This window comes from Coptis chinensis, chromosome 9 (genome assembly GCF_015680905.1).
Source record: "Coptis chinensis isolate HL-2020 chromosome 9, ASM1568090v1, whole genome shotgun sequence".
NCBI classification, from domain to species: domain Eukaryota; kingdom Viridiplantae; phylum Streptophyta; class Magnoliopsida; order Ranunculales; family Ranunculaceae; genus Coptis; species Coptis chinensis.
In genome coordinates, this window is record NC_141464.1 from 76,993,027 (window position 1) to 77,013,010 (window position 19,984).

The 19,984-nt window shown below is 35.8% G+C and overlaps 2 protein-coding genes and 1 pseudogene across 4 annotated transcripts; all 3 read left to right on the plus strand.

Moving 5' to 3' along the window:
* The first annotated feature begins 97 nt into the window (after positions 1 to 97).
* On the plus strand, positions 98 to 5,744 carry LOC147478221 (heme A synthase COX15 pseudogene; annotated as a pseudogene). The gene is made up of 2 exons (XR_015207215.1): positions 98 to 207; positions 4,044 to 5,744. The product of XR_015207215.1 is annotated as a heme A synthase COX15 pseudogene (transcript).
* Positions 5,745 to 6,989: 1,245 nt separating this feature from the next.
* LOC147478222 (uncharacterized) lies at positions 6,990 to 9,992 on the plus strand. The gene is made up of 4 exons (XM_086581707.1): positions 6,990 to 7,475; positions 7,885 to 8,504; positions 8,913 to 9,428; positions 9,714 to 9,992. The coding sequence occupies exons 1-4, from the start codon at positions 7,196 to 7,198 to the stop codon at positions 9,849 to 9,851; spliced, it is 1,554 nt and encodes a 517-aa protein (XP_086437833.1). The 5' UTR covers positions 6,990 to 7,195; the 3' UTR covers positions 9,852 to 9,992.
* A 4,773-nt stretch (positions 9,993 to 14,765) lies between these two features.
* Positions 14,766 to 19,560, plus strand: LOC147478223 (uncharacterized). Of its 2 annotated transcripts, none has more exons than XM_086584387.1 (5): positions 14,766 to 15,765; positions 16,124 to 16,315; positions 16,707 to 17,329; positions 17,710 to 18,225; positions 19,157 to 19,560. In XM_086584387.1, exons 1-5 carry the CDS (start codon positions 15,645 to 15,647, stop codon positions 19,283 to 19,285), a joined length of 1,581 nt encoding a protein of 526 aa, XP_086440513.1. In that variant the 5' UTR covers positions 14,766 to 15,644; the 3' UTR covers positions 19,286 to 19,560. The 2 variants fall into 2 exon arrangements, with proteins under 2 accessions (XP_086440513.1, XP_086440514.1); XM_086584388.1 differs by having other exon boundaries at positions 14,767 to 15,765; positions 16,175 to 16,315.
* Positions 19,561 to 19,984: the final 424 nt, after the last annotated feature.

The following is a 19,984-nucleotide window of genomic DNA, read 5'->3' on the forward strand; positions in this document are numbered from 1 at the left end:
AAGGCTAAGTGTCTAACTATGGCAGACTTTAAATTTGATGAGGAATTTTTTTAGGCAGACGCAATTAATTTGGATCACTAATTGGATGAAATGGATTATGGTGTGAATGCCATTTCTTTAGTAGATTGGTTGTGTAACGAAGTGGGACAATGCATGGCTACTTCTTTTTGTGGTTTTGATCGATCAGAAAAAAGTTACTAGCTTTTGGTTAGTAAGAATTGATTTCATTTGAGTTTTGAATATTCAAAATTTAACTCGTAGTAAGAATTCTTTCCTAGTTTTTGTTTAATGAAATTTTGAAATACCCATTCTTAATCATAAAACATTTTTTTATCTCATTCTATTAATCATGGTACAACTTCTTGGTAGTATCATATGCTTATCTATTAATTGTAACTCTGTTGATCAATAATGGATGTCTTAGGAATATGGATGACTACGAAATAGCTGCAGTCTTTTGTGTAATTGCTGCAGTGTTGTTCTAAAACGTTTAAAGCGGCCGTTTCAGGCGGTGCCTAGCCCATCTTGATTTTCACCCTAAACGGTTGATAAAACGGTGGACCGATTAATCGGGACTAGGCGGTGGATTAATCGGCCTAGGCGGGCTGGACGGTTTACAAGCCCAATTAAAAAAACAATCGGTCTCTCTGGGGCTCTGGGCTTAAGTTAAAAAAAACTAAAAAAGCCCGATAGGGCTTAGAAACAATCGGTCTTCTCTCTTCTTCAGTTCTTCAACAAACAAACAATCATCAACAAACAACAAACAAACAATCATCAACAAACAAACAATCGGTCACTCTTCAACAAACATCAGCTGCAATTCTCGGTATGTATTTTCTTCTCTGCTCTCTTTTTTTCTTCTCTGCTCTCTTTTTTTCTTCTCTTTTTTTTTTCTTCTCTCCAGCAAGGCAGCAACCAAAATAAATTAAGACTCTTCTTGGCTGTCAATTCACTAATTCGTTTTGACTGAGTCAATTCACTAAGTTTGGTAGAAAAAAAACTGAGTAAAAATATGATGGCATGAAATTAATATGAAACTGAGTCAACAATATGAAAAACTGAGTTCGGCTAATATGAAAAAAAACTTAGTAAAAATCTTCTTTAGTTTACGATATAGAACTCAGTTATAGCTGCTCAACTGCTATAGCCGCTCAGTAAAAAACTTGTTATAGCCGTACTGCTATAGCTGCTCAGTAAAAAACTTGTAAATCAGAAACTGTTGCATAAGCTATGTATCTGCTTAAATTATATATTGGAAGTCTTGAAGTCTGGTGAACCAGGGGACTGAATTTTTGTAGACACAACTTCCTTTTGTTTTGCATTTAGAATTTTAGATATCTTATTAGGTTCCTAAAGGCACCAATTCTTGATTGAATTTTGGTAAAGGTCTTGTAGATGTGTAAGTATCCATTCACGGGTTGAACATCGTGCACTCATGTAATACTTTGTATGAAACAATAAACAAATAGGTTATAGTCGTATTGGAGATCATTGAGTCTTTAGTGGCGCTGTCAGATTTATCTTCACCTGAAAATTGATTTGTATTGAGCATGCTTTGAGTAGCCATTGTTCTGTTCTGTCGGTGTGTAGTGATCACTGATCAGTGAAGATAGGTTTTGAACTATGTCTTCAGCATCACAGGCTCTATTTTCTTAGTGGAGCAGTTATGAAGAAGTATTCAATTCATGTCGAATTCAACCGGCAAAAGGAAAATATTGATTTCATTAAAAGTCGTTCATCCCATTGCAATAAATTCATACAGTTTACCATACAATACAATTACATAAAAAACAATCACTTCAACCAAGAGAAACAGATGAAAGAAAGAAGAAAAACGATGACCCATTTTTCCATTTCGTTTTGCCTTTTCAATTCCAACAACTTTGATATCAAGCTAAGTCTTGAGGTCTTGCCACATATCAAATAAGTGAAATAACCTGTTCTATCCAGAGAAAAAAAAATTAATTATACAATATACATATATATTTAAAAAATTAATTAATTAAATAATTAAATAAAACCGCTTTAGCCTAGCTAGATCTAGGCCTAAGAAAGGCCTAGGCTTAGGCGCCCCCTACCGTCCGACTACCGCCTAGCGTTTTTTAGAACATTGAATTGCTGCATATTTTGTAATGTCTCGCATGCTTGAGAACATGCCTATTGATAGGGCACCACATAGAAATCGGGACTACGAGAGGCACCTAGCTCTAGAGGGGTTGTATTCAGAAAATGATAATAATGGCCATAAAATGCTCCAGTTGAATAGAGCATGTTTTAATAGCTTATGTGAGCGACTTCAAGAAAGAGGTTTGACTAGAGGTTTGAAGTACTCAGAGACAATGTTAGCTTGCGGTAACATACAGAAAACTGGTCTTACGGTGGATGAGGACGCTACAGCGGCAAGTGAGATGGACATGTCATCACAGGTTCAGTATTCAGATACTTTGCTTAGCGAAGGCATGCATATCCATGTGGATTGCTTCCCAACAACTAGTAACGAGGGTGGAGGCTCACACACTGCTACTTCTCAACCATCAAGTCAGTCTGCCCGTTTAAGCAAATTGCCTCAGAAGAAGCGTAAAAACATGGAAGGTGGAGATAATGATGTTATGGAAGGCATGAGGCTTGTTATGCAGAATGTGGCAGATTCTTTGCGTGAGAGGAGTGAAATTAAGCGTGAGAGGACTGAAATTGAGTGTGAGAGAATTGCAGTTGAGGCTAGTAAGAACAATGCTCTAGCCCTCACTTGGGACCAAATTTGTTTAGCCATTGATGAAATTGACGTGTTGGATGAGGAGCAAAAGATTGCAGCCATGGAGTTGTTTTCACAAGATGGTGCTGAAAACCTGAAAATGTTTTTTCTCAAGATGAGTACCAACAAGCGTGCTAGTTGGTTATTGAAGAAGCTTGGTGATAATTGAGTGGATGGGTTTTCAAGTCTTTTGTGGGTGTTTTAGATACACTTTGGATATGTTTTAATGTGTTATTTTTCTTTTTATGATAGAGTGTTAAAGTCTTTTGTAGTGTTTCAGATCAATTAAGTGCTTTGGATGTTTTCAAGATTAATGTAGTTTTTTATTATTGTTTTAGTGAATGCAACAATGGTTATGTATTTGAGGGAGTTCTCTATTATTATTGTTAGACAATATTATATATGAGTTTGCAGGTGTCATACAAGTGTTTATACTTTTAAAACAGGGTAGTTTTTGTCTTTTTTTTTTGGGGTTCTATATGCTAAATTCATTTTAATTTACAAGTGTCATCTATATATCCGCAAAATGAAAAAGGTCGTGCCATTTGTTTTTAAATTTTTTCCCCCCAAGAGCAATGAGTTTTGGAGAAAAATGATAAGTAGTTTGGAGAAAAATGATAAGTAATATGGATGAATTATTCATGTTTCCAGTTTTTTTTCCCTTTCCATAGCTTTTGTATAACAAACAGGATTATTCCTTTCCTCAGTTTTACTTTCTTTTCCACAGTTTACCAAACATACACTATTTTAAAACTCTTTCTATTCCATTCCATTTCATTCCTTTCCATAGTGGACCATTTTTTTTATTTCCTTTCCTTTTCATTAGTAAAATTTTAACAAACACACCTTAAGTGTTACATAATTTACTTTTATGTAGTAGGCATAGTTACAATAGTATATTGTATAGAAGACTCTGGAAATGTGTAGCTTAACCGCGTTTTCCTTCCGACCAAAATACAATGGAAAATGACACCTAACATGGGAAAATCATTTAGAGTGAAAAATGAGGGCATGTATATGTGTAAATGATCGTTGACCTCTGAAACTTTATTCTGCTTTGAGATGGAATTCTCTAGCTGATAAATATATATGAAATGGTAGGTAAATGAGAATATGGATTTACACAATGCGGTCAGTGTTTTGTTTGATTTTGTGATCACCACAAGTAATATTAATTAGTGCATTTTGTTTATTTTATAGGTTATTAGCCAAATTTATAGATAGATTTTTAGCATGGTTGTGTTTTCTAATCTTTCGTCTATACCAGTTACTTACTTTGTATATCTTACAGGTGTTTGCAGCCTAAGGTCAGAGCTTGCATTGTTGAGGAGTAGGAAAGCTTAAAGCAATATTTGAGTGTGAGAGGTTGTGTACGTGAGCAAAGCACAATGTTTCAGAGCAAATTGGCTTCTTTTCTCCGAAGAAAGAAGACCCTTAGTTTCTACTCCCAGATCAGGGATTCTTCTTCAAGGTTCTCAAATGAATCCTCCCTCATCTCCTCGAGATTGTTCTCCTCAAAATCCTCTACAAGTTCTTACACCTGGAGAAGCACCTTATATGGATATAGATCTCTTAATAAGGGATTTCCTTCTCGATCATCAAGGAATATCTCCACTACTGCAACCATATCTTCATCACCTAAGGAGGGGTCGAAGATGCTTATAACTGCAGGTTCTCATGCTCAGAAATTGGTGGGGATTTGGATTTTTGGTTCTGCTGCATGGGTGTTTAGTATGGTAGTTCTTGGTGGTATTACTCGACTTACTCGATCTGGTCTTTCTATGACTGACTGGAAATTTACTGGTAGCCTCCCCCCTCTGTCAGAGGAACAGTGGTTGGTTGAATTTGACAAATATAAGCAGTCTCCTGAGTACAAGCGAGTAAATAAGGGGATGACAATAGAAGATTTTAAGTTCATTTATTGGATGGAATATGCCCATAGAATGTGGGGAAGGGGATTAGGTATAATGTTTGCTTTGCGTTTTAAATTATTTTCTTAAGTAAAGGGATACATTACCGTCCGACTTGGGGTTAGACTCTCTGCTCTCTTTGCACTTGGTGCTGGTCAGGGTTTAATTGGATGGTGGATGGTAAAGAGTGGCTTAGAGGAACCAGAATCTGAATATGTTCAGCCTAGAGTAAGCCCTTACCGACTTGCAGCTCACCTTACATCAGCATTTGCAATATACTGTGGCCTTCTTTGGATTGGTCTTTCAGTTGTCATGCCAGAACCACCTGCAGGCTCTATGGCTTGGGTTCGTGGGGCAGCTAAACTTCAGAGACTTGTCCTTCCTATAAGTGTCCTTGTTGGCATTACTGCAGTATCTGGAGCTTTTGTTGCTGGAAATGATGCAGGCCATGCTTTTAATACTTTCCCAAAGATGGGTGATACATGGATTCCCGACGATATCTTTAGTATGAAGCCACTTATTCGCAACTTCTTTGAGAATACCCCAACCGTGCAGCTTGATCACCGAATACTAGCTAGTGCAACACTACTCTCCATGGGTGGTTTGTGGTGGGCATCTAGAAAGTTAGACTTACATCCTGCTATAAGATCTTTGATTGGTAGCACAGTGGGAATGGCGGCCCTTCAGGTCACTCTGGGAATATCAACACTTCTCTCATATGTTCCAGTTTCCCTTGGTTCTGCCCATCAAGCTGGAGCATTAACTTTATTGACGCTTATGATACTCCTCAATCATACTATTAGGAGGCCATCATCAACCCTGCTCAAATCCTTGGGTTCAGTTGTGAGAACTCCTGCTGCATCTGGGTCATAATTTAAATTTATCTTATCACTGATGGTGGACAATGATTTTGCTATGGCATTTTGAGCTTAATTGCTGGTCTTGAACTTGGAGAAAAGAAAAGTGGACGTGTTTCATTGAACTTATAGAAAAGTAAGTTCTGAGTATCTTTACAAGTAATTAATTGTTGATGAATTTGACACATTGAATATGTGAATCAATAAAATGGTCCTGTTCGATCAGTTTGTAATGTGTTTGGTGCTTTTTGGATTACTGAGCAAGATAAAATGCTGAAACTGTGCTCCTTTTTCTTTGTGCTCCTCCCAAAGTGATATTTGGAAGGAAGAAGAAATAATTTGTCGCACCATGATCTCTTCTATATATGCACAAATCAAGGCTAATGCCGTTGCAGTCTAAGTTGTGACTGATATGGAAATAGCAAAAGTTAAATTGCTGCACAATTAAACAAAAAGGCCGAATGGAGTTATGTGGAATAGCCGCCGGCCTACATATGAGAATGTAGCTGACCAGGTATGTCACTTGAACAGTGCAGTGTAACTTGTAGTTATCCATGGCCACATCTGTATGTTTCTTTTTATTGGTGAACCATGAACAAGATTATGAAGTATATTAGCAAGATGTGGTAAGAATATTTCCCCTTGCAAGCTTCCAGGGAATTTTATGCTTTCACGGAAGAAATCAGCATTCTTGCTTTGATAATAAAGAAAAGAAAGGTTGCAGTTCACATCACTCCAATATTTTTTTTTGGTAACACACTTCACTCCAACACTTATTCCCGTGAGAGATAGTTGAAAAGGACCTCAGAAAAAGTTTAATAATTTCAGTCAATTTTTTTTGGCAATATAATATATCTTAACGTTTAGAGTTCGGATAATTGTAGCTCGATCGTAGATTCTCCATTAATCAGAAAGTAGTGTACAGAACTGCATAGGTTCATCTGTTCATGTTGCATATTATTATTGGTGATAATGACTTTGTATCACTGACTCACTGTATGATTTGAATAGGTACGCTGTACGCTTACGTTGCAGTCTTGCCCACTACAAATTTATATACTGGCTTCAAATTTAAACAGGCGTAATTAGGCCCACATATTGGTCGTATGATCGTATCACATGATACATTGATACCAAATTACCAATTGCAATTTTCAGCTTCATGGATATAAAATTAAGAGTAAATTCAATAGTGCAACTTATACCATGATTAGATACGTTTTTCAACCATTATTCTCAGGAAGAATGGACCGGTTGTAACAACTAATTTGACGACTGACGACTTTAAATTGGTAAAATGAAGCTGTCAAACTTAGTAAAATGGTTGATTTTTACCTAGTTTTCTAATTTATCCACTTTTGACTTTAAGGCAGGAGCAGTTTAAGCCCTGCCAATAATAGTCATTTAATCAGATTTTAGTGTACGAACTTTCTAGCCAATATTTTATCAACAAGTTTATCTATCATATGCGGACCATTGTCCAAGCAGATTAAGCAGCATGGCATTTTGTTTTGTGACAAGTTTTGCATGCACTTGAAAATTTGTTTGGATGTTATCGCCAAAATAAGTTTTGAAAAGTTGCTTTCATCTTACTATATCATCAAACTCAACTTTTCAAGCAAACTGTTGCATATAATAAAGTTTTTCAAAGTTAAAGCTGGTCTAACTGATTGCAAATGAGAAATACGAGAAGCCTATCTTGTTCATCTCTTCTTCTTCTCCACTTGATTCTTGGGTTGGTTTCGGATTCTGTTGGAAATGCTTACATATCTGCGGTAGCTGGCGATCCAGGAAATGATTATATATCGGCCATAGGTGATCCAGGAATGCAAAGAGACGATCTTCGTGTAGCAATTGAGTCTTGGAATCAATGCAATGAGGTTGGTGATGAAACTCCTGGCATGGGTAGCCCAAGGGCTGCTGATTGCTTCGACGTTTACAAAAGTTCAACACAAGGTGAGTTTTATTAATACAATCTATATATTGTCTATCTTTCGGTTCATGAAATTTAGTTTTATTTGATTTGACAAAGATTTACTACGGTCTGCATTTCTAGCTTAGATGCCACTGTTTGTAGAAGATGGAACATAACTCAATGGTTCAGCTGGTTTGGAGTTGAATAAGGGTTGTTTTAAATTGTGTGGAAATAGCTCAACAACCAAGTCAAGCTAAAAAATCTATTGACCTCATCAATAATCTAAGTTCTTTTCTTAAGATGATACATTATTTTTGATCCTCAACTTAATGTATTGATGGTATGTAATTTACATTCTCTATATTCCTGTAGCTAGTATCATGATATGTAATTCCTGTAATTTACTACTTGGTCTCCTGTAGCTAGTTCATGAATTTCGTTATTATTTAGGTGGGAAGGATTGCAGCATCTGCAAAAGATTCCCTCACATGGTAGTTCACAGGGTGACCGAGCATGATAACAAGCTAGGTGTAGGAGACCCTTTTCTGGGAGGAGAAAATATAACCGACGTAGACCTATACGCTGCCGAGAAAGAATTGTATCTGGGTTCTAAATGTGAAGTGAACGACACTCCAAATCCATGGCAGTTTTGGATGATCATGCTCAAGAGTGGTAACATGGACACATATGCTGCTAAATGTCCAAAAGATGGTCACAAGGTTGGCCCATATGGCCCAGATTCTAGGTTCCCATGCTTCGGTAAAGGGTGCATGAACCAACCATTGATTTATCACGACTATACTACTCTACAAGGACCAAACAGGACCACATTAAGGGGGAGCTTTTATGGGTCTTGGGACTTGGATGCTAATGTCAGCATGGGAATGGAAGCAAATAAATCATACTACTCAGTCACTTGGGAGAAGGAATTTGGAGAAGGAAGTTGGGTGTTTCACCATGTGCTGAAGACATCAAAGAAGTACCCATGGTTAATGCTCTACCTCAGGTCAGATGCTACAAAAGGGTTTTCAGGTGGTTACCATTACCAAACAAGGGGGATGTCAAAGATAGTAAGTACTTATCAAAGATTTTTTATAATTTTACCCCATATTCTTCCTCTTGAGTTGCTTCCAAATTAATATTTCAGTGCTGAAAGTGATTTTTTGAACAAATGATGGTCAACATTATGTGGTTTGGACTCGGGGATTCAAAACAGCCCTCAGACCGGTCCATGGGCTAAAATATCATCAAAATCGAACCCCTCACAGATTTGTGTGGGTTGGGTCTCAACTTATGAGGGGGCCGGTGAGGGCTTGATAGTGTCAACTGTCTAATGCACGGTGTTAAGGTGCAGTTGACACCTTACTTTGGATTGCGTAGTACAGTAATAAGCCTTTCATATAGATTGAGAATGAGGACTCAATAGAAAATTTGGCCGTGATAATGTTATAGTACTGACTGATTTGAAAATTTTGCAGATTCCAGAGTCACCATATTTTAAAGTGAAATTCACCTTGAATGTGATCAAAGGAGGAGGTCGTAATAGCCAATTCTATCTAATGGATATGGGGAGTTGTTGGAAGAACAATGGGAAACCTTGTGACGGGGAGGTAACAAGTGATGTCACTCGATATAGTGAGATGATCATTAATCCAGAGACGACTGCTTGGTGTACGCCTGAAGTCCTTAAATTCTGTCCTCCTTACCACACATTTCCTAATGGAACACGAGTACATCGCACTGATACTACTAGGTACCCTTACAAAGCATATCACCTGCATTGCTCTCCTGGGAATGCACAACACCTTGAGAAACCATACGACCTATGTGATCCATTCAGCAATCCTCAACCTCAGGAAATACTTCAGATACTACCTCATCCAGTATGGGGAGCTTATGGTTATCCTACAAAACAAGGTGACGGATGGATTGGAGATTCAAGGACTTGGGAGCTAGATGTTGGGGGTTTGTCCGCTTCACTCTATTTCTATCAGGTACGCACTCTTACTTACAGAAGCTAGAACTTTATGATTTATGTTGGAACCAAAATGAGGGGTTCGTTCTGGTGGTGTGTTGATAATGGATAACTACTCCTGATCACATGATGGCTACAATTATTAAAAGTAATGGATGGCCAAGCTGATCGAATAATGTCAAATGATTTTCTGTAAGCAAGTAGTGTTCATATGTGGTAGAACATCAACCATAGCTATTTCAGTTGATGAAGTTTCAATTGTAAGGTATTGTACTAATAATTGACTCTCAATATCAAAATGCAGGATCCTGGAACACCACCAGCAAGAAGACAATGGATGTCCATTGATTTAGGAACAGAGGTGTATAGGGATGATAATTCTTTGGCCGAGTGGAGTGTTAGCGAATTGGACATTGTTGTACCTAATAAACAATCAAGTTAGAAGGAAGTGTCTTCCCAATGCAAATACCATTTAGGATAGGTTAGCTGAATTCTAACCAAGTTGTAACCTTAAATGTGAATATTGCTTTTGCATGAGAATTGCATGGTTAATTGACATTTTAAGCTCCGATATTTAATTTGACTCGGTACATGCCAGTACGTCCCCTATGCCAAAGCAATGGCACTTGCTATTTTTCAATATTGGACGTACAGATTTTACCACCTCATTTACTTATTTTTCCTTGAACATTCTCCCTCTGTGTAAGATACATCATTAAGAATGAGATGAACCAAAATTTAGCTGGTGATTCTTCTCTTCTTGAATACATCTTTCAACTGTTTATCAAGGACAAACAAACAACAATGCAGAATTCATTTAATTTTAGAGACATTTTACATCTCAGAGTTCAAAGATAGCTATCGAATTGTACGTTCACATCTCAGACACAACATTTGATGTTAACTTCTCAGACATTGGCCACTCTAATTTATGTGGTTTAGAAATAAATCGTTCTCATTGCAAGAAAGTAATAACAATGGGTCCCAATAGCAATACTATGCTTATCAAACATTTGATGTCAACAAAGTTATAATTCAAATATAGATTAGTATGCAGTGTGCATTGATTATGCATCATGTCATTGTTACTTTCAGCGTATATCAAATTCAAAATTTGCAACTCTATATCTATATCTTAATATTAAAGCTCCCGCAAGGGGTATTTTTCGAGCTCTATTAAAATTCCACGTCATCTCCTATTAAAACGAGAATTTCTCTCCTATTCAAAAAGCGGGGGAAATTTCTCTTCTATTATAACGAGTAATTTTTACCGTATTAAAACAAATTCTAACACTTTTAAATAAAAGCGGGAATCCTTTCTCCTATTAAAATGAGAATTCCTCCCTATCAAAAAATTAAGCGAAAATCAGTATCTAATTAAACGGGAATCATTCTCCTATTAAAACATAATCTCTCTCCCAATTGAAAAAAGCGGGTTTTAAAACTTAATTTAAAACAATTTGTTATAAAATTAAAATAGTTAGCGACTAAAAGCGGTAGTCCCAATTTTTTTTAAAAATATAAATGTTTTCAAAAGATTCCAAAGGGATATTTTTTGTTCTCTATTAAAATTCCACGCCATCTCTATTAAAACGAGAATTTCTCTCCTATTTGAAAAACGAGAATCTTTTTTATAACGGAAATTATTCTTCTATTATAACGAGAATTCATTTCCTATTAAAACAAATTCTAAAGACTTCTAATTAAACAGGAATCATTCTCCTATTAAAATGGGAATTCCTCCACCATTTAAAAGGGAAAATCTAGCATATCTAATTAAAATGTGAATTATTTTTTATTAAAACAAAGATCTCTTCCAATTGAAAAAAAGCGGGTTTTAAAACTTAATTAAAACAATTTGTTGGAAAATTAAAAGCGGGTTAGCGACTAAAACCGTAGTCCCAATTTTCTAAAAAAATCTAAATGTTTTCAAAAAAGAAAGTCATATCACGGGCATACAAGCTAGTCTTAATATTAAAGCTCCCACAAGGGTATTTTTCGAGCTCTATTAAAATTCCACATCATCATCTCCTATTAAAATGGGAATTCTTCTCCTATTGAAAAAATAAATTTTAGACAATTCTAATTAAAACGGGAATCATTTTCCTATTAAAACGGAAATTCCTCCTCTATTAGAAAAGATAATTTTTAGCACTTCTGATTAAAATAAGAATCTTTCTCCTATTAAAACGGAATCACACTTTTAAATTAAATCAACTATTAAAACGGGATCCCTCTCCCAATTAAAAAATAGGTTTTTAAAACTTAATTAAAATAATTTGTTGAGAGATTAAAATGGATTTTTAAAACTTGATTAAAACAATTTGTTAGGAAATTAAAGCTCCCACAAGGAGTATTTTTTTTTAGCTCTATTAAAATTCTACGTCATAAATTTCTATTAAAATGGGAATTCCTCTTCTATTAGAAAAGAGAAATTCTAGCCCTTCTGATTAAAACAATAATCCTTCTCCTATTAAAACGAAATCACACTTTTAAATTAAATCAACTATTAAAATGGGATCCCTCTCCCAATTAAAAAATGAGTTTTTAAAACTTAATTAAAATAATTTGTTGAGAGATTAAAATGGATTTTTAAGACTTGATAAAAACAATTTGTTAGGAAATTAAAGCTCCCACAAGGAGTATTTTTTTAGCTCTCTTAAAATTCAACGTTATCAATTCCTATTAAAATGGAAAATTCTCTCCTATTGAAAAGAGAAATTCTAGCATGTACTTCTAATTAAAACGGCAATCACACTTCTAAATTAAAATCGGATCCCTCTTCCAATTAAAAAATGGGTTTTTAAAACTTAATTAAAACAATTTGTTGCGAAATTAAAACGAGTTTTTAAAATTTGATTAAAACAATTTGTTATGAAATTAAAACGGGTTAGCAATGAAAACAGGAATCACGAATTAGTTAATTAGAAAATTTATATATGTATAGTTATGATTGTTGAGCAAGTTTTTAAAAATGCCGGTGTGTATGCACGAGTCTACTTTTTAGTCTTAATATTAAAGCTCCTACAAGGGGTATTTTTCTAGCTCTCTTAAAATTCCACGTCATCAATTCCTATTAAAACGGGAATTCCTCCTATTGAAAAGAAATTTTTTAGCACTTCTAATTAAAATATGAATCTTTCTCCTATTATAATGGAAATTCCTCCTCTATAGAAAAAGAAAAATCTAATACTTCTAATTAAAACGGGAATCATTCTCCTATTAGAAACGAGAATCACACTTTTAAATTAAAACCGGATCTCTCTCCCAATTAAAAAACGGGTTTTTAAAACTTAATTAAACCAATTTGTTAGGAAATTAAAACGAGTTAGCGATAAAAATAGGAATCACAATTTGTTAGAATATGTATATATATATATATATATATATATATAGTTATGATTGTTAAACAAATTTTTAAAATAGCTGGTGCGGGTATACTTTCTAATCTTGATATTAAAGCTCCCACAAGGAGTATTTTTCGAGCTCTATTAAAATTCCATGGCAGCTCCTATTAAAACATAAATTTCTCTCCTATTTGAAAAACAGAAATCTTTTTTTACAACGAGAATTCCTATTCTATTATAACGGGAATTATTCTCCTATTAAAACAAATTCTAGCACTTCTAATTAAAGCGTGAATCCTTATCCTATTAAAACATAATCTCTTTTCCAATTGAAAAAAATGGGTTTTTAAAACTTAATTAAAACTTAATTAAAAATAATTTGTTAGAAAATTAAAATGGGTTAGCGACTAAAATGGTAGTCCCAATTTTCTAAAAAAAATATAAATGTTTTCAAAAGAGTCGGTGCGTATGCCGTGCCTACAAGCTAGTATATTGGTAAAGTCCTATTATTCTTTACAATATATCCTACAAATATTTGTAATTTAGAAAATAAAATAAATATATTGAAAAGCTATTAATCATCATAAAAATCGAAAAGAATCGCTAAAAATTCGGCAAACATCAAGAATTATAAGACTTTTACCGTTTTTATTGTTTATTCGTTTAAAAATTCAGTAACCAGTCAATTCGAAGACTTTTTATGTTATTTTTAGAAAATCAGAAATTTTTGTGACTATGAACTCTAATTTATATGGTTTAGAATAAAATAGTTCACATTGCAAGAAATGAATTATACTTTGCTTATCAAGAATGTAAGACTAAAAACAACTCTAGCGGATAGTATCACTTGTCAAAATTTTAAAATTTGAAGAAAAATTCTGAATTTTCCGGAATTCCAACTCTAGGTGGTAGTATATTTGGTCGCATCACCTGTCCGTTCGCATTTTTGTTCGCAAATTTGGTAATTTGGATGCGGATGCGGATGTAGAACGACATTGGTAATATCGCGTGACAAACCAACATCACGCGCCATTACTAATGTCGTCGCGCGAGTTATTTTTTTTTGCTTTTTCAATTTGGTGCGACAGTGGAAATGTCGCGTGAATTTTTTTTTTCAACTTGAGGGGCGACAGTGGTAATGTCGCGCGACAATAGTACTGGCGCACGTGGTAGAGTCTACAATCGCATTTACGGTCGATATTTGCGACCAGTTAGAATTGGTCAAAATTTGCGACTAGTTTCTCCAAATTTCTTCTTTAAATTTGAAGAGTATACTACCACCTAATAATTAATTTATATACAGTCAAACATTAATAGAAAGTGAAAGCGACCATAATTGCAAAATAAAAATTTTGTTATTAAATTTGCTGACAAAAAAAAAATCCATATATACATAAAATCTACGGTCCACGTAGCTGTCCGATGCAATGTTTTGAAAACCGAACCGGTGATCAAACCGATTTTTTGTTAAAATGGTTCAACCAGGTTCAACCGTGGTTCGACTCGGTCGGACCAATTGATGTTTATTTAGTAAATTTTTTAATAATTACAATAATAAAATGAATAAATACATGTTTTAATTCAATATTAATTGGTATTATATATCAAAATAAATTTATTATACAAGAAATACATAGTAGTATGTTGGTTTGGAGTTTGGATTATCTTGTTTAGGTGTTAGGTTCAACTCTCCATATTATAAATTTTTCAAAAAAAAAAAATAAATATATATATATATATATATATATATATATATATATATAAGGGTGATCCGGTTTAGAGCTGAACCGGTTCAACCGGTTCGCCGGTTCAACCACGGTTTAAGCTTAGACCGAGGGTCCAACCATAAACTCAAGTTTTAACTGAACCGAACCGAAAATTTACCGGTTCCGGTCGGACCCCGGTTCAACCACCGGTCCGGTCCGGTTTTCTAAACACTGCTCCGATGTCCTTTTTAAAAATTCTTCTTCTTCTTTTCTCTCCGACTCACTCTCATGCCTCGTATGTTCTCCATTTTGTCTCTCCGTTTCTTTTGGAATGTAACCGTCAGTGAAAGTGTAAGAACGTAGATTGGTATTGTTAGTTGTCGTTTTATTTGCCTATGCCATGCCTTGCACAAGATAGAGATAGTTGGAGATATTCAAATCTAAACACGGTCGGACTCGGACAATATTCGGAAGTCAGAAGATCGAATTCCATATATTCAGCCCTATGCCCCTATGATATATAACTACGACAAAAGTGAGGAACTGATCGAAGCAATTAATAATTGAAACGTGACAATTATTCCAATCTCACACACACATACTATACTTCTTGTTCATCTTTTGATCGATCACCAAAGCATCATCTGTTTACCGTACGTACAACTCTTGTGGACAACAGTGAGCTCATGATCTATCATCATATCAAAGATGGCCAAGCGCACATATAGACGACTTCATGAAATCTTCTGCTGCCATTCAAATCCATATAATGTACGTGTGGTCAGAATTATTTTAGGTCCACATGATATGGTTTGCACTTTGCACCTTGTGCTCTCGTACGTGGTCAAACCCAGCGTCGGCTGAGACCAATTAAGTGATATTAGTATATGTTTGTAGATTCTTAAGTCTACAATTCTAAGCAATTAAGCAGTGAGACAACAGTAGCAAAAGCCAACGAAAAACTTCGGCTAGCTTCTAATTTTGTTGAGATGGAATAGAATTGAATATTCTTGTAATGGAACCACCAAGAACATGATCGAGATCCTCTCACAACATTTGAAACACAATATTCTTAGCTTGGATGCGAGTTTCTTGCTTTTTGCTTCCGGTAGTGTTGAATCAACCATGCACCTCAGCAGTCTCTTCATTTAGAGGCAGCCAGTTTCCGCAGATCGAAGTAGAATGAGCGCATTTCTAACTCGTGGTATTTTTAAGAGATTGAAGTCCCTTGCGGCCATTGGTTTGATTGCTGGACTGATCCTAGGGCTTTTGGTGGGTGGTATTTTCTTCTGTTACAAGACAGGTATTTTAAGTGACAAGTTTTTCATGCTGTTGAAAATTTGTTAGAGCCTAGAGGATTATATTCTTCCTCTTCGTAAGGAATCCCAAGCTAGCTTTCGAAGGCTAACAACATTCACTATAATCATATCGTTCTTGGATGATATAAAAAATCGACAAAACAAGTTTTGAAAAGTTGATTTTTGGAAAGTTTTGAAAAATCTGTACTACATACTGTTGCATATAATAGAGTTACGCAAAGTCAACGCTGGTCTAACTGATTCCAAATGAGAAGTATGAGAAGCCTATATATCTTGTTCATATCTTCTTCTACTCCACTTGATTTTTGGGTTGGTTTTGGATTCTGCCGGAAATATATATAGCTTATATACCGGCAGTAGGTGATCCAGGAAATGATTATCTGTCGGCTATAGGTGATCCAGGAATGCAAAGAGACGATCTTCGTGTAGCAATTGAATCTTGGAATCAATGCAATGAGGTTGGAGAAGAAACTCCTGGCATGGGTAGCCCAAGGGCTGCTGACTGCTTCGACCTTTACAAAAGTTCAACACAAGGTGAGTTTTGATACATTTTAAGATCGATTTCTCAGTTTATGAAATTTAATTTTATTTGATAAATATATATTTGCTATAAGTCATGTAGTTTTCTGCATTTCTAATAAGCTTAGATGACAATGTTTGTAGAAGATGGAACATAACTTAATGGTTCAGCTGCTTTGGATATGATATGGCTAAACAATATATATCGACCTGCTCAACCATCTAAGTTCATGTCCTAAGATGATACGTAATTTTTTATCCTCACAATAATGTATTGATGGTACGTAATTTACATTCTCTATATTCCTATAGCACAATATATATCTTCATTTCATAATATCATAATATGTAATTTACTACTTGGTGAAAGATTGCTCATGAATTGAAATTCGTTATATTTATTTAGGTGAGAAGGATTGCAGCCTCTGCAAAAGGTTCCCTCACATGGTAGTAGTTCACAGGGTGACCGAGCATGATAACAAGCTAGGTGTAGGACACCCTTTTCTGGGACAAGGGAACATAACCGACGTAGACCTTTACGCTGTCGAGAAAGAACTGTATTTGGGATCTAAATGTGAAGTGGACGACACTCCAAATCCATGGCAATTTTGGATGATCATGCTAAAGAGTGGTAACATGGATACATATGCTGCTAAATGTCCAAAAGATGGTCACAAGGTTGAACCATATGGCCCAGATTCTGGGTTCCCATGCTTCGGTAAAGGGTGCATGAACCAACCATTTATTTATCACAACTATACTACTCTACAAGGACCAAACAGGACTACATTAAGGGGGAGCTTTTATGGGTCTTGGGACTTAGATGCTAATTTCAACATGGGAATGGATGCAAACAGATCATACTACTCTGTCACTTGGGAGAAGGAATTAGGGAAGGGGAGTTGGGTGTTTCACCATGTACTAAAGACATCAAAGAAGTACCCATGGTTAATGCTCTATCTCAGATCAGATGCTACAAAAGGGTTTTCAGGTGGTTACCATTACCAATCAAGGGGGATGTCAAAGATAGTAAGTAATTGTAAAAGATTTTTTATATTTTTACACTTGTATATATTCTTCCTCTTGTCTCTTGAGTCGTTGCTTCCAAATTTCAGCCTGTGTAAATAACTAAATATGCTGAAAGTGATTTATGACAAATGACGTTCAACAAGCAACAACATGTGGTTTGAACTGGGGGCTTCAAACCAGCCCATGGGCTAAACTATCCGTCAAAATCAAACACTCACAGATTTGGGGGGAATGCACCTTGGGGGCTGGCCTGGCAAGGTGCTGGGGTGCATTTGACACGCTACTTTGGATTAAGTAATACACAGTAATATGCCTTTTATATGGACTTGATAATTGAGCATGATGATGTTATAGAACTAATTAATTTGAAAAAATTGCAGATTCCAGAGTCACCATATTTTAAAGTGAAATTCACCTTGAATGTGATCAAAGGAGGAGGTCGTAATAGCCAATTCTATCTAATGGATATGGGGAGTTGTTGGAAGAACAATGGGAAACCTTGTGACGGGGAGGTAACAAGTGATGTCACTCGATATAGTGAGATGATCATTAATCCAGAGACGACTGCTTGGTGTACACCTGAAGGCCTTAAACTCTGTCCTCCTTACCACACATTTCCTAATGGAACACGAGTACATCGGAGTGATACTACTAGGTACCCCTACAAAGCATATCACCTATATTGCTCTCCTGGGAATGCACAACACCTTGAGAAACCATACGGCCTCTGTGATCCATTCAGCAATCCTCAACCTCAGGAAATACTTCAGATACTACCTCATCCGGTATGGGGAGCTTATGGTTATCCTACAAAACAAGGTGAAGGATGGATTGGGGATTCAAGGACTTGGGAGTTAGATGTTGGGGGTTTGTCTGCTTCACTCTATTTCTATCAGGTACGCACTCTTACTTAAAGAAGCTAGAACTTTATGATTTATGTTGGAATCAAAATGAGGGGTTCGTTCTGGTGGTGTGTTGATAGTGGATAACTACTCCTGATCACATGATGACAACAATTATTAAAAGTAATGGATGGCCAAGCTGATCTAATAATGTCAAATGATTTTCTGTAAGCAAGTAGTGTTTGTTAGAATAGTTGTATGAACACAGCAACTAAAGTAGAACAGAAGGAACAGTAGCAATGAAGAAACAAGGACAAAGATGGCGGGAATAACCAAGGTAGCGGATTAGAAGTCTGTCCTTAAGGAAAGATTTCGCCCCTTCCAAATGGTGCAGAAAGGCAACAATGATGGCGTCTTCCTCACAGGATTCAATGGTTATGGTTAACAACACCTGACTTTAGCACTAGAACAGACTACCCTCTGAAGCAATGAATATAACTCTCTCTGGTGAATGGGAAGAAGAGAAGAAGAAAAGGACTGGTTTTTGTTTCTGTTTCTCTGAGTTGAGTTTTTGATCAAGTCAATACCTCTATGGACTCATAGTCCTATTTATAGAGGTTAGGTTGGTCTCCTAAACAGAGACCAACTCCTAATAGAACACCGAAACTTGCTGCTGAAGAAAAAAGCAAAACAAGTTTAGGCAATTGGTCAAACCACTACCCACAACAGTAAGCCCAAGCCCAAGCCCGAACCCAACCCGATGTGGTGGATAACCAATGTGGGACTATCTACTATGCACTAAAGTGGAGAGAACACATATGGTTCATCTCCTCCACTTTGCACACACTCACAAGTATTTCGAAATACACTTAGAGATTCCAACAGTGTTCATATGTTGTAGAATATGAACCATAGCTATTTCAGTTGATGAAGTTTCAATCTTATGCTATTGTACTGATAATTGACTCTCAATTTCAAAATGCAGGATCCTAGAACACCACCAGCAAGAAGACAATGGATGTCCATTGATTTAGGAACAGAAGTGTATAAGGATGATAATTCTTTGACCGAGTGGACTGTTAGCGAATTGGACATTGTTGTACCTAAACAATAAAGTTAGAAGGAAGTGTCTTCCCAATGCAAATACCATTTAGAATATGCTAGCTGAATTCGGAAATTGTCCATAACCAAGGTGTAACCTTAAATGTGAATATTGCTATTGCATGAAAAATGCACGGTTAGTTGATCATAAGATTTTCCTTTCTGAACTCTTCATTCTGTACCATACCTTGCTCATCACAGCACAATGCAAGTAGTCTGTAAACAGAGGCCTCTGAGTCTTTTGAGTATTACCTACGTACTGGTACATGGTGAAATGAACTTCTATCACACTCATCTTTCAGTTCCTTCTAGCACATAAAACGGGTCTGATCTGTTCTATATACTTATGTGCTTAGCCATTTAGACGTCGATTTTGTTCTTAAGGAAGGTATAATAATGTGTTTTGTTTTTCTTTAAAGGCAGGGTTGTGAAGAGCAACACCAGCATCCTAACAAGTTAATGTGACTCCGTACAATGCTAGTCCCCTATGCCGAAGCAGTAACACATTTTTTTTTTTCAATATTGGAAGTGTTTATACATCATTAAAAATAAGATTAACCAAAAATGAGATTTACCCAAAGTCAAGTCCAAACTTTTTTCTTGTGACTGTCAAGATCAAGACAATGCACAAGCTACAAATTAAACAACAATATATAATGCGTTTTACAATATATATGTCGAAGATTTCAAAGATTCTTATCTAATTGTTCAC

Excerpts from the sequence above, each read along its gene's own strand:
- LOC147478223 (XM_086584387.1), top strand. The coding sequence starts at position 15,645 with ATGAGCGCATTTCTAACTCGTGGTATTTTTAAGAGATTGAAGTCCCTT. Across the intron at positions 15,766-16,123 it reads TTTCTTCTGTTACAAGACAG|CTTATATACCGGCAGTAGGT; the intron begins GTATTTTAAGTG and ends AAATATATATAG. Across the intron at positions 17,330-17,709 it reads CAAGGGGGATGTCAAAGATA|ATTCCAGAGTCACCATATTT; the intron begins GTAAGTAATTGT and ends AAAAAATTGCAG.
- LOC147478222 (XM_086581707.1), top strand. The coding sequence starts at position 7,196 with ATGAGAAATACGAGAAGCCTATCTTGTTCATCTCTTCTTCTTCTCCAC. Across the intron at positions 7,476-7,884 it reads TTACAAAAGTTCAACACAAG|GTGGGAAGGATTGCAGCATC; the intron begins GTGAGTTTTATT and ends GTTATTATTTAG. Across the intron at positions 9,429-9,713 it reads CTTCACTCTATTTCTATCAG|GATCCTGGAACACCACCAGC; the intron begins GTACGCACTCTT and ends ATCAAAATGCAG.